The 15,000-nt window shown below is 44.8% G+C and overlaps 1 protein-coding gene across 1 annotated transcript in view; it reads right to left on the reverse strand.

The window, feature by feature from the left end:
- The window catches only part of kcnab1b (potassium voltage-gated channel subfamily A regulatory beta subunit 1b), a 63,800-nt gene that overhangs the window by 34,891 nt on the left and 13,909 nt on the right, over positions 1 to 15,000 (reverse strand). Inside the window, exons 2-4 of the mRNA XM_076981555.1 lie at positions 5,167 to 5,210; positions 2,697 to 2,734; positions 907 to 986 (exon numbers count right to left, since the gene is read on the reverse strand). Coding sequence (XP_076837670.1) covers positions 907 to 986; positions 2,697 to 2,734; positions 5,167 to 5,210 — 162 coding nt within the window. The remainder of the gene's footprint in view (positions 1 to 906; positions 987 to 2,696; positions 2,735 to 5,166; positions 5,211 to 15,000) is intronic.

Here is a 15,000-nt window from a genome sequence, read left to right on the forward strand (position 1 = left end):
ACCAGGCCATGACTGCCCTAGGGTGAGGGATGGGGATAGTGGTTAGGGTTAGGTGCTAGGGGTTAGGTGCTAGGCGTTAGGGTTAGGCGCTAGGGGTTAGTGGTTAGGGTTAGGTGCTAGGGGTTAGGGTTAGGTGCTAGGGGTTAGGTGCTAGAGGTTAGGGTTAGATGCTAGTGGTTAGGGTTAGGTGCTAGGGGTTAGGGTTAGGTGCTAGGGGTTAGGATTAGGTGCTAGGGGTTAGTGGTTAGGGTTAGGTGCTAGGGGTTAGGGTTAGGTGCTAGGGGTTAGGTGCTGGAGGTTAGGGTTAGATGCTAGTGGTTAGGGTTAGGTGCTAGAGGTTAGGGTTAGGTGCTAGGGGTTAGGGTTAGGTGCTAGGGGTTAGGGTTAGGCGCTAGGGGTTAGGGTTAGGCGCTAGGGGTTAGGGGTTAGGCGCTAGGGGTTAGGGTTAGGCGCTAGGGGTTAGGGTTAGGTGCTAGAGGTTAGGGTTAGGTGCTAGGGGTTAGGGTTAGGTGCTAGGGGTTAGGGTTAGGCGCTAGGGGTTAGGGTTAGGCGCTAGGGGTTAGGGTTAGGTGCTAGGGGTTAGGGTTAGGCGCTAGGGGTTAGGCGCTAGGGGTTAGGGTTAGGTGCTAGGGGTTAGGGTTAGGCACTAGGGGTTAGGCGCTAGGGGTTAGGGTTAGGTGCTAGGGGTTAGGGGTGAGTGGTTAGGAGAGGAGAACCATCCTCTCGTCGCCACTGGGAATAGTGAGATCTTAAGATTATATACAAGTCACAGTCCTACAGAGAACATCCACACGATCAGCTGGTCCTCACTGCAAGAGCCAGTGTGGAGTTCTGAGGGTGGATCCAGAATGAGATGAATACAGTCATACTGCAGTGTCATGGTCAGAGGTGAACGAATACACTCACTTCCCAGCTGCGTAGACCTCTGCCGTGTCAAAGAGGTTGACCCCGTTCTCATAGGCTATAGTCATGAGCTGCTCTGCTACCTACACACACACACACACACACACACACACACACACACTGTGAGCTGGTGTTAGTCCTGCTCTACTGCTCTCTGATGGGAGGAAGTTGCCCCACTCACAGGGAGGGAGTGTCAGGGAGGAGTCATCCTTAACCAGTTACACATCCTTAACCAGTTACACATCCTTAACCAGTTACACATCCTTAACCAGTTACACACCCTTAACCAGTTACACATCCTTAACCAGTTACACACCCTTAACCAGTTACACATCCTTAACCAGTTACACACCCTTAACCAGTTAGACATCCTTAACCAGTTACACACCCTTAACCAGTTACACACCCTTAACCAGTTACACATCCTTAAACAGTTATACATCCTTAACCAGTTACACATCCTTAACCAGTTACACACCCTTAACCAGTTACACATCCTTAACCAGTTACACACCCTTAAACAGTTATACATCCTTAACCAGTTACACATCCTTAACCAGTTACACACCCTTAAACAGTTATACACCCTTAACCAGTTACACACCCTTAACCAGTTACACATCCTTAACCAGTTACACATCCTTAACCAGTTACACACCCTTAACCAGTACCAGTTATACATCCTTAACCAGTTATACATCGTTAACCAGTTACACACCCTTAACCAGTTACACACCCTTAACCAGTACCAGTTATACATCCTTAACCAGTTACACATCGTTAACCAGTTACACATCCTTAACCAGTTACACACCCTTAACCAGTACCAGTTACACACCCTTAACCAGTTACACATCCATAACCAGTTACACACCCTTAACCAGTTACACACCCTTAACCAGTACCAGTTATACATCCTTAACCAGTTACACATCGTTAACCAGTTACACATCCTTAACCAGTTACACACCCTTAACCAGTACCAGTTACACACCCTTAACCAGTTACACATCCATAACCAGTTACACACCCTTAACCAGTTACACACCCTTAACCAGTTACACATCCTTAACCAGTACCAGTCATATTTGAGAGAACAAATAACATTAACTCCATCAGCCCATATTCTCCCAGCTCTCTCTCTCTCTCTGACTGTGTACCTCATCACTCTGAATGTGTGTGTGGGGACGTATGAGGGTTTTAATGTGTGTGTGCGGACGTATGAGGGTTTTGATGTGTGTGTGGGGACTTATGAGGGTTTTAATGTGTGTGTGGGGACGTATGAGGGTTTTGATGTGTGTGTGGGGACGTATGAGGGTTTTCACCCTACAGCCACATGTGTATGTTTCACATTTCTAGACATTATTAACTCTGACAGCCAACTAATGTCCCACAGCCTGGACAGGGGCGGGGTTTGCCCATCACTCCTCAGTCTGATTGGACAGCAGCTCTAATGAGGGCAGACCCCGCCACTGGGGACAGGCAGGGTTGCTGGGTATGCTGTTGCTATAGGGTATTTCCTGATGGATGATTGGCTAATGGTGTTGTTCACATGCCCCACTGAATGTCAGGAAGCAGGAAGAGCCCACGCTGAATGCAGCTATTGTTAGTAAGAGGGTCACAGTATGAATCACACATCGCGTTACTACTGAGCCGTGCACATCTCTCCCTGTGGATCGGCCCTGACTGGGGCTCTTTACTGAGGGGAATATATAGGCAGAAATGCTGAATGCTTCTTCTGGGGCGCTGGGATGGATAATAAGACAGTAGACTATATAAAGGCTAAAACTCACCTCATCAGAAATCTGACCCCCAAATGTCACCCATGTTCCTGAGAGAGAGAGAGAGAGAGAGAGAGAGAGAGAGAGAGATAGATTCTGAAATAGTTAAACCTCTATAACAGTTTAAAACACTATAAAGAGATGAAGTAGATTAGAATGAAGGTACAGTAGAAACACAGAGAACAGGAAGCTCATATGATATTCTCCTCTGTGGGGAGACTCACTCTCCTAAAACATCATGTACATACAGAGATTCTCCAAATGTATCTTAGGGTGAATTTAAAGTTACTGGGGCTCATAACACGTTTGCTGCCATGACGGGGCCCTCCTTGACTTCTCTGGTTACCTGTCTCATGTCCGTGGTTACCTGTCTCATGTCTATGGTTACCTGTCTCATGTCCCTGTTTTGGTCCTCTTGTTTCAGTCTCTGGTCCTTGTTCATCTCACCTGTCCTCGTGTCTCACGAGTCGTGTTAAAGACGTTAGGTCTCAGTGTTCGTCCTGCCTGTGTTCTAGCCTCAGTCTCTATCCTGTTTCTCGTGTTTTTAGCCTGTTGTAAGTTGTGTTTTTTGTCCGTTAACCTGTTCATTTATTTTCCTTCAGTTATAACATTGTTTTTGTTTATTATGTTTGATGTGTCTCATTCTGGTTCTGTCTGCACTGGTTCTTTGACCCTAGCCCTAATGGAACATCTGTTAAGCTTTTATTCATTTTCTTTGCCTTTGTGGTGAGCAATTTCTTTACTGTATTATAATTTTTTTTTTTTTTGCAAAGATTCAGTCTAAAAACCTTCAGTCAGTATCATTATAATCTGTATAATAATTTCCTTACATTATGTTTATCACTAGCCAGTAAACCTGGAGAGTATCTTTTAATCTATTTACAATATTTGGTTTGTATATACTGTGCGCCATCACAAGCAGGTTGATCTAACCCTTGCCCCCCGACACTGTTGATGTCGTCTTCCTGCTCCAGACCACAGGACCATGACTCATAGCTGGCTGTCACCTTGGGCGGGACTCTGGGATCACCATGGCAGCAGTCTCTCCTTCCCTGTTAGACTGTGACCTGAAGTGTTTCCATAAAGTGGGCATGAGGGTCAAAGTGTGGACCAGTGGATCTTCTCAATCTTTCTGCACTCGTGCTTTTAAAAATCTCTGTCATTATGCTTTTTGAGTTTTCGTATTTCTGATTTCAGTGTTGTTACTGTATTGGTGAAAAATACATGCAAACTATCCTATTGGAGCAAATAATCTCACCAGCAGATCCCAGATACCCGTGTGGTGGACGTCATGGGGTCATACATATAGTCCCTCGTGTGTGTCCATGTTAGGGTTGGTCATGTGAACGCTAACAGCTGTGACATGAGGAGACCAACCAGAGACGGGACACCTCCGCCCTCTCAGATATATTCAACAGCCATGACCCCACGCTAGCACTGCACACTGCTAATAACAATACATTAGCAATTAGCAGTACATTGCCATTAGCGATAAAAATGAACAATGAATAATGTGAGCTGAATTAGCACTTCTTGCATATGAACAATTGTCTCAATGCAATTTTCACTGTTGCTAAGGATATATTGACTCAGCATGAAATCCTGAAATAGAACATTAATGAGGGTGCAGATTTTCCTGACATTAAGATAACAAATACTTGTGCCTAACAGTTTGGAAAAGCCTAGAAGCAGTGTGTGAAAGTGTGGAATCACAACAGCTAGACAGACACTAACTTCTTCTTGCTAGGAAACACTGCACTTCACTGCATGCTGGGTAATTGTTTATGTGTTGGTGGGTCTGGTTCATTCACTGGGTTTTATGACTGGAGTTAAATCAGACTGAGACAGCGTTAGAAGTCCCTTCGCCTCCGCCCTGCTGTGTTTTAGTGCGGAAAGCTAATTACAGCAAAGCATTTTGGGCCTATCATGTTATAAATTAAACGTCAATACGAGGATATGAGACATTAACACTGCCAAACACAGAGGATTAGCTAAACAAATGCCAGTTAAGTTGATAAATTATGCAATAAACAGAACAAAATCAAATCTACAGATTGAGCACTGACTTAATGGAACATGCAGAAAAGATTTGAGTCATAAACCTTTGTCTTCTTGTGTGTACCCAAAAACATCACTGGCTGAAATAATGAGATTTTGTATATTTATTTATTTACTTATAGATGTAAACTAATTTTTCACTCATAAAATTCATGATTCACAGAAAGACAGGGAGAGAGAAACAGAGGCTGAGAGAAACAGAGAGAGAAAGGAAGACGAGAAAGGGAGAGAAACAGAAGCAAAGAAACAGAAACAGAGAAATAAAGAGAAACAGAGAGAGAAAGACAGAATGCGGCACTCTGCTGGAAATAGTAGAACTAGGAGCATAAGCTCACATTGAGAGCCATTATGATGCTGTTATAAAGCTGTCATAATGTTATAATAATAATAATAATAATGCTGTTATGATGATGTTATTACTCACCCAGGCCCAAACATGATACTCGTAATCCTGACTTCCCCAGATTTCTGTAAAAGACAGAAGAAAAGATCTTACTGATGGTGGCACCAGGCACAGTGGCAGGTTCTTCACCTCTGACCGCCACAGAAACAGCAGAGCCCAGAGGAACAGAACCGTGTAGAACAGAACCGTGTAGCACAGAACCGTGTAGAACAGAACCGTGTAGAACAGAGTAACATTCCCCTGATCAGACACTAGCCAGGGTCATTTTCATGGCCTGCAGGTCCAGTTCCTCAGGTTGGGTTAATGCTGGTACCTCCAAGCTCACTATGACAGGCATGAAACTTTTAGAACCTGTGATAAAATCTGTCAAGGGTCCTCCGTAGAGCAATAACGAGACTGGAAAGCCATGCTGTGGTTCACAGGCCTGACCAGCTTGAGTCAGTGGTTATCACTGATGAAGCTTTTACTGAATTTGAAGATAAGCTTTCACAAATGAACTTTAGTGACAAATGAACACTCCTTCCCTCCTCCTCTCTCTCTCTCTCTCTCTCTCTCTCTCCCTCCATCACTATCTCCCCCATCTCCCCCTCTCTCTCTCTCTCTCTCTCTCTCTCTTCCTCTCTCTCTCTCACACACCACTCACAAAACAGTGTGTCCTGCAGTGATTGTACCATTAAACCCTTTGATCTTTCTCCTGTCACCTCTGAACCTGCACATCTCTGTGCAGAATAAAACACATTAACTAAAGCGAGAACCCTTTAGGTGATCAGAGCTCATCTCTTCCACAACCAGCAAAGGCACCTTGAATGGACCTACACACAGTGCTAATCTGTGTCAGTAAACCCTGGTCCCCGTGGAGTGCTGAAGCAGGCCACCTTGCCAGAAGGTGGCGCCAGTGAGTAACTACCCATAATGTTGTGGAAAGTGACACTACGTATTTTTCACTGAGAAGACAGAGGCCTTGAATCTTTTAGGCACAAAATTTTTGTGTTGATCAACTTTTTTGATTTCCAGCTATGAGTCCTAATAGCCTTATTGTCCACTACTGTCAACCTGTTTCTAGAAGAGTTATATTATAGTTTGATTATATTAAAGTTTACGTTATATATGAATACATCAGTGTTTTGTTTCCTCACACAGTGAGAGAGTCATCAGATCATGAGCTGTAGTGTTCTGAACATTTGCAGCCATAATTTGATCAAACTAGGAGCCAGACGCAAACTAAGTGATGATCACACAAACCCACAAACGTGATCATTTATATTATGGTGTCAGACTCTCGCCCATCAGGATGTTGATGTCAGGGTCACTCATGCAGAAATGGTCTCTTGTGCTTGAGCAACGCCAGACTGCATTGTGCAACCTCAGGCGTGCAGACTGTTCTCTCTCTGCATTTGACTGGAACATCTCTGGAATCTACTAGCAGACCCAAACAGAGGCATAATAACCAAACGTGGAAATGGGCTGGAACTATTGACTGAAGCGCTTGTGTTGGTGTAGATGCTGGTGTAGATGTTGGTGTAGATGTTGGTGTAGATGCTGGTGTAGATGTTGGTGTAGATGCTGGTGTAGATGTTGGTGTAGATGCTGGTGTAGATGTTGGTGTAGATGCTGGTGTACATGCTGGTGTAGATGTTGGTGTAAATGTTGGTGTAGATGCTGGTGTAGATGTTGGTGTAGATGCTGGTGTACATGCTGGTGTAGATGTTGGTGTAGATGCTGGTGTAGATGCTGTGTAGATGTTGGTGTACATGCTGGTGTAGATGTTGGTGTAGATGTTGGTGTAGATGCTGGTGTAGATGTTGGTGTAGTTGCTGGTGTAGATGCTGGTGTAGATGTTGGTGTAGATGTTGGTGTAGATGCTGGTGTAGATGCTGGTGTAGATGTTGGTGTAGTTGCTGGTGTAGATGTTGGTGTAGATGCTGGTGTAGATGTTGGTGTAGATGCTGGTGTACATGCTGGTGTAGATGCTGGTGTAGATGTTGGTGTAGATGTTGGTGTATATGCTGGTGTAGATGTTGGTGTAGATGCTGGTGTAGATGCTGGTGTAGATGTTGGTGTAGATGCTGGTGTACATGCTGGTGTAGATGTTGGTGTAGATGTTGGTGTAGATGTTGGTGTAGATGCTGGTGTAGATGTTGGTGTAGATGCTGGTGTACATGCTGGTGTACATGCTGGTGTAGATGTTGGTGTAGATGTTGGTGTAGATGCTGGTGTAGATGTTGGTGTAGATGCTGGTGTACATGCTGGTGTAGATGTTGGTGTAGATGCTGGTGTAGATGCTGGTGTAGATGCTGTGTAGATGTTGGTGTACATGCTGGTGTATATGTTGGTGTAGATGCTGGTGTAGATGTTGGTGTAGTTGCTGGTGTAGATGCTGGTGTAGATGTTGGTGTAGATGCTGGTGTAGATGCTGGTGTATATGCTGATGTAGATGCTGGTGTAGATGTTGGTGTAGATGTTGGTGTAGATGCTGGTGTATATGTTGGTGTAGATGTTGGTGTAGATGTTGGTGTAGATGCTGATGTAGATGCTGTTGTAGATGTTGGTGTAGATGTTGGTGTAGATGCTGGTGTAGGTGTAGATGCTGGTGTAGATGTTGGTGTAGATGTTGGTGTAGATGTTGGTGTAGATGCTGGTGTAGATGTTGGTGTAGATGCTGGTGTAGATGTTGGTGTAGATGTTGGTGTAGTTGCTGGTGTAGATGTTGGTGTAGATGTTGGTGTAGATGCTGGTGTAGATGTTGGTGTAGGAATTTGCTGAGTTTCTTTCGGAACTAGTCTTAACCATCGAGAGATTTGTAATTGTGGGTGATTTCAACATTCATTATGAAAATGAATCAGACCCACTGAAAATTGCGTTCGACTCCATACTAGATTCAGTAGGTATAGCCCAAAATGTGACAGGGCCTACCCACCGCTGTAAACACACCTTAGACTTAATACTTACTTACGGATTAAACATAGAACATCTGGCAGTCATCCCCCAAAATGACGCCATTTCAGATCATTTCTTACTAATATATGAAATGACTTTATACAATGTACATCAGATGCGCCATACAAAAACCACGCGCACTATTACATCCGACACTGCAGCAACATTTATAAACTTACTGCCAGAGCTACCGAACACTATGCCACTGCAGCCCAATGAATTGGAACAGGCAACACAACAGTTTTATTCCACACTCAGCAATACCTTAGACAGTGTAGCTCCAATTAAAACAAAATTAATTAGGGAGAAAAAGCTATCACCATGGTATGACGAACACACTCGTCTTCTAAAACAGGCAGCTCGAGCAGCGGAGCGAAAATGGAAATCCACCTCACTAGAAGTGTTTAGAATCACATGGAAAGACGCCATAGTCAAATATAAACATGCCCTAATAAAAGGTAGAGCCGCATACTATTCGACACTAATAGAAAACAACAAGAATAACCCTAGATTTCTCTTCGCGACGGTATCTAAACTAACAAGAAATATCAACGACACTAGTTCTAACACAGCACTTACACACACTAGCGATGAATTTTTAAACTTTTTCAATAATAAAATAGATAATATCCGACTACAGAGTCATAATACATCGCAGCCTAACCTCCAATCCAACCCCAGTAGTTCAGCTATTAGTAACTATGCATCCAAAAATATTACTGAGATAAATATCTTCAATCCTATATCGCAAAAAGAGCTCACAACACTGATTAATTCGTCTAAGCCTACATCATGTATATTTGACCCAGTTCCAACCCGTCTATTTAAAGACCTACTCCCGGCCACTGCAGGGCCCTTACTTAATATGATTAACTCCTCCCTTAACCTAGGTTACATGCCCAAACAATTAAAATGCGCCGTAATTAGACCCTTGATTAAAAAACAGAATCTCGATCCGCAGATTTTAGCCAACTATAGACCCATTTCTAATCTCCCATTTATCTCTAAAATTTTAGAAAAAGCAGTTTCCAATCAGTTAAACCACTATCTCCAATCAAATAGTATCCATGAAAAGTTCCAATCAGGATTTAGACCAAACCACAGCACTGAAACAGCTTTACTCAGGGTAGTGAATGATCTACTAATATCGGCCGATAATGGGCTCGTCTCGTTCCTTATACTGTTGGATCTTAGTGCAGCTATTGATACTGTAGACCACAACATTTTGCTGGATAGACTAGAAAACACAGTAGGTATTAAAGGAGTCGCACTCTCCTGGTTTAGATCATATTTAACTGACCACTTCCAATGTGTAAGTGTTAATAATAAAACCTCTAAATCTGTGCAGGTTAAATATGGTGTCCCACAAGGGACAGTCCTAGGACCACTTCTATTCACACTGTACATGTTACCCTTAGGCGAAATTATGCATAAGCATGACATCAGTTTCCATTCCTACGCAGACGACACTCAGCTATATTTATCGGCAAAACCCGATGATTTAGGCGCAAACAGTAAGATTGAAAAATGTGTAGAAGAGATAAAACATTGGATGGCATGTAACTTTCTAGCACTAAATGCCGATAAAACAGAATTGATAATAGTTGGGTCTAGGGCTGCGAGAGACAAGATACATAATGCAGCATTGAATCTACATTCTTTTACTATAACCCCCAGCGCAGAGGTAAAGAACTTGGGCATCACAATAGACCCAGATCTCTCGTTCGATACACATATTAATAATATAACTAGGGTAGCATTCTTTCACTTGCGCAACATTGCCAAAATTAGAAACATATTAAATATTAGTGATGCAGAAAAACTAATCCATGCATTCATATCCTCTCGTTTAGATTATTGCAAGAGTCTCCTAGCTGGATGCTCTGGTAAATCGATAAACAAACTCCAGCTGGTTCAGAACGCAGCAGCACGAGTTTTAACAAAAACTAAAAAGTTTGATCACATTAGTCCCGTACTATCGTCATTACACTGGCTGCCAATTAGATTCCGTATTGACTATAAAATACTTTTATTAACATATAAAACGCTGCATGGCTTAGCTCCAGACTATCTTAGTGAACTTATTGAACAATATAACCCAGCGCGTTCACTTCGCTCGCAGGACGCAGGGTTATTAACTGTTCCTAGGATCAAAAAGATCACAGCAGGTGGAAGAGCCTTTTCTTTTAAAGCTCCACAATTGTGGAATAATCTTCCTGCCTCTATTCGGGACTCAGACACAGTCTCAATGTTTAAAACTCGATTAAAGACTCATCTGTTTAGTTTGGCCTTTGATTAATCTGTTACATATTTACTACATCTCGTATCTTTTCTCCGAGGTTCACCTGGAGAGTAACATTGCAGTCGGAGCCTACAATACCAGCATCGCTGCTCCGACACGGAATGAAAGCCTGGCGTTCATCAACAGACATTTACAGTGACAATATCATAACACAGAACTTTCATTTTTACCTTTACTTAGTCTGATTGTGTGATTTGTGTGTGACTTGTGTATTTGTCTGTATTTTGTGTAATCTGTGTGTTAACGGGCCGCCCAATGGAGGATGGGTTCCCTTTTGAGTCTTGGTTCTCCCGAGGTTTCTTCCTATTCCCCACTATCTTAGGGAGTTTTTCCTCGCCACTGTCGCCCTTGGCTTGCTCATTAGGGTTCTGGACCCGTAGTATTGTTAACCTTTTAAATCCTGTAAGGCGCTTTGTGACAACATGTGTTGTGAAAAGCGCTATATAAATAAACTTTGATTGATTGATTGATTGAGTGTAGATGCTGATGTAGATGCTGGTGTAGATGTTGGTGTAGATGTAGGTGTAGATGCTGGTGTAGATGTTGGTGTAGATGCTGGTGTAGGTGTAGATGCTGGTGTAGATGCTGGTGTAGATGTTGGTGTAGATGCTGGTGTAGATGCTGGTGTAGATGTTGGTGTAGATTTACTGCACACTAGAAAGTCAGAGATCTAATCACAGAGCACAGATGTTCACGAGAGCCATGAAAAGGTCTGCTGATATACTGCCAACAGAAGTGATGAGGACAAGAGAAATAGGGAGAGAGAGACACAGAGAGAGAGAGAGAAAGAAAGAGAGAGAGGAAAAGAGAGAGGGAGAGAGAGGGAAAGAGAGAAGGAGAGAGAGCGAGAGAGAGGGGGGGAGAGATAGATAGAGAGAGAGAGAGAGAGAGAGAGAGAGAGAGAGAGAGAGAGAGAGAGAGAGAGAGAATATGTGATCTGAATACACAAATGTTGGAATGTAGACCAGCCGGTGGTGAATGTAGCTGCATCTCTGAATTCATTCGGGTGATTAAGAGCCTGAGATTCCAGCATAGAGCAAAGAAACACAGAACCAATGACAAAATGAAGGGAGAGAGAGAGAGAGGGAGAAAGAGAGAGGGAGAGAAAGATAGAGAGGGAGAGGGGGTGAGAGAGAGAGAAAGAGAGAGGGAGAGGGAGAGAGCGAGAGAGAGAGGGAGAAGGGGAGAGGGAGAGAGAGAGAGGGAGAGGGGGAGTGAGAGGGAGAGGGAGAGAGCGAGAGGGAGGGAGGGAGAAGGGGAGAGGGAGAGAGAGAGAGGGAGAGGGGGAGTGAGAGAGAGAAAGAGAGAGAGAGAGAGAAAACTGGACCAAACCACATTATTAACAATTAAAAATTGTATGTTCAACAGTTGTATATATATACATGGGTTTTAAGATGACAGCTACCTGCCACACGCATGATTTGTAGAGGATTCGACACCCTGTGTCAAACACACAGGTGTTAGAGAGACAGGTAGTAGAGAGACAGGTGGTAGGGAGACAGGTGGTAGAGGGACTTGGTAGGGAGACAGGTGGTAGAGAGACAGGTGTTAGAGAGACAGGTGGTAGAGAGACAGGTGGTAGAGAGACGTGGTAGGGAGACAGGTGGTAGAGAGACAGGTGGTAGGGAGACAGGTGGTAGAGAGACAGGTGGTAGAGAGACAGGTGGTAGGGAGACAGGTGGTAGAGAGACGTGGTAGGGAGACAGGTGTTAGAGAGACAGGTGTTAGAGAGACAGGTGTTAGGGAGACAGGTGGTAGAGAGACAGGTGGTAGAGAGACATGGTAGGGAGACAGGTGGTAGAGAGACAGGTGGTAGGGAGACAGGTGGTAGAGAGACAGGTGGTAGAGAGACAGGTGGTAGGGAGACAGGTGGTAGAGAGACGTGGTAGGGAGACAGGTGTTAGAGAGACAGGTGTTAGAGAGACAGGTGGTAGGGAGACAGGTGGTAGAGAGACAGGTGGTAGGGAGACAGGTGGTAGAGAGACGTGGTAGGGAGACAGGTGTTAGAGAGACAGGTGGTAGAGAGACAGGTGGTAGAGAGACAGGTGGTAGAGAGACTGGTGTTAGGGAGACAGGTGGTAGGGGGCAGGATAATTTCAGGTTTCCACACATAAACACTGCAGATGTTTTCAGTGAGACACACGTCTCATCTCCTCAGACATCCACTTGTACTGCTTCATCTGTCATCTAGGCCACGTCTCAGACCTGGAAACGTGGAGATGTTCAGGAGGAAGAGAAGACAGGAGGATCATATTTGAACGTCGTCCATCTGCAGCTGCAGGTCCTTCAACAGCCCAGCAATCATCTCAGCTTGCATGCAGAATACCAAACGTGCACATTAAACTGAAGCCTTTACCAGCAGGGACGACCGGCTATTAAACTGCTTTACAATCTCATCTGGTCAAAGCAATCGGTCTGATCCTCCACAAACCCCCCCCACACACCCCTCCACGCACCTGTCTCCTCCGCTCCACACACCTCCCACACTACACTGAGTGTCCAGACCTTCACGTCTGGTTGGAGGTCAAACACTTCTGTCGTTTATCCCAGCAGCAGGGACGTCTGACCAAGGCCCAGTGTAACAGTATAAAAGCGTAAAAGCAACAGAACCGGGATTGTGCTGGTTGATCTGGCCCAGCACTGCAGGTTCGGGTTCAAAGACGTGTCGCCCAGTTCAAATGGAAACTCTCCACCCTGATTGGGTATAACCTGTATAGGTGGAACAGTCTACATTTACATTCACACTGATCCACGAGGGATGAGCCTCCCGACACAGATCATCAGAAAGCATTTGTTAATGACGACACTCGTGCTCCTACAACACATTAAATGTAAGTACGGTTTAGAGCGAAGCACTTTAGAGAACATTACCAGAACACAAACCTCTGGTACATTTGTCAAACAGACTTCCTCAGGACTGGAGTTCCCAAAAGCATCATAACACAAATATTATCATTAAACACAGCTCTCTCCCTGTCTCTCTCTCTCTCTCTGTCTCTCTCTCTCTCTCTCTGTCTGTCTCTCTCTTCCTGTCTCTCTCTCGGTCTGTCTCTCTCTCTCTCTCTGTCTGTCTCTCTCTCTCTCCCTGTCTCTCTCTGTCTGTCTCTCTCTTCCTGTCTCTCTCTCGGTCTGTCTCTCTCTCTCTGTCTCTCTCTCTCTTTCTCTCCCCTCCCTCCCTCCCTCTCTCTCTCTCTCTCTGTGTGTCTCTCTCTGTCTGTCTCTCTCTTCCTGTCCCCTCCCTCCCTCTCTCTCTCTCTCTCTTTTATAAGCACTTCAGTGAAAACAAAGCTGCATATAGAAACATATGCACTGATAAATATGCATATTGTCCAAGCTGCAAACACATATATGCATCTGCACATTTAATCGTATATGTATGAAGTCAAATGTGCATATATGCACATACACTGCTTCATATACATGTTTATTAGAAGGTGTTAGATCAGTCTTCACACAGGACCCAGGTAGGTAAGAACCCCCAGGAGGAGGTCAGAGAGTCAGACCTTACGGGCCAACTTGGGCTGATGGATCAGACTTACGGGCAGGAAGAGAGTGAATACACAACGCATAACAAACGCATAAAGAAGACATAACACACAATCAAGGGTGTGGAAGGACAAATGACAGAATCAAACACAAAACAAAGAGCACATGGTGTTCATCGCCATGGGAACTGGTGCGCCAGACGGGGAGTCCTGAGATCGTGATTGGTTTAGAGGACGTCAGCTATAGTAAACAAGACATGATACGATGAGGGTTAGTCCTCCGCCTTTGAGGAAAACTAGAATTATATTCACAGGAATCTGTGTCGAGTTTAATTTTACAGTCTGATAATGAATAGTGAGATAACAGACAATTATAACAGTCTGATAATGCTGGTGAGGATTCCCATAGCGGGTCATGTTTGCGGGGCGTGTGGTCTGAACTGTGAGCTTGGCGAGTTCTGTGGTGTGACAGGCGGATTGTGGTCTCAGTAGTGGCACCACTCTAAGAGTTTCACACGTTTCCCTCACACGTGTGCTCAGAGACGCACTCTCAGCACACGACACACTCTCAGCACACGACACACTCTCAGCACACGACACACTCAGCACACGACACACTCTCAGCACACGACACACTCTCAGCACACGACACACTCAGCACACGACACACTCTCAGCACACGACACACTCAGCACACGACACACTCTCAGCACACGACACACTCAGCACACTACACACTCTCAGCACACGACACACTCTCAGCACATGACACACTCAGCACACGACACACTCTCAGCACACGACACACTCAGCACACTACACACTCTCAGCACACTACACACTCTCAGCACACGACACACTCAGCACACGACACACTCTCAGCACACGACACACTCTCAGCACACGACACACTCACAGCACACAACACACTCTCAGCACACAACACACTCTCAGCACACGACACACTCTCAGCACACGACACACTCAGCACACGACACACTCTCAGCACACGACACACTCAGCACACTACACACTCTCAGCACACAACACACTCTCAGCACACGACACACTCTCAGCACACAACACACTCTCAGCACACAACACACTCTCAGCACACGACACACTCACAGC

This window comes from Brachyhypopomus gauderio, chromosome 19 (assembly GCF_052324685.1).
Source record: "Brachyhypopomus gauderio isolate BG-103 chromosome 19, BGAUD_0.2, whole genome shotgun sequence".
NCBI lineage: Eukaryota > Metazoa > Chordata > Actinopteri > Gymnotiformes > Hypopomidae > Brachyhypopomus > Brachyhypopomus gauderio.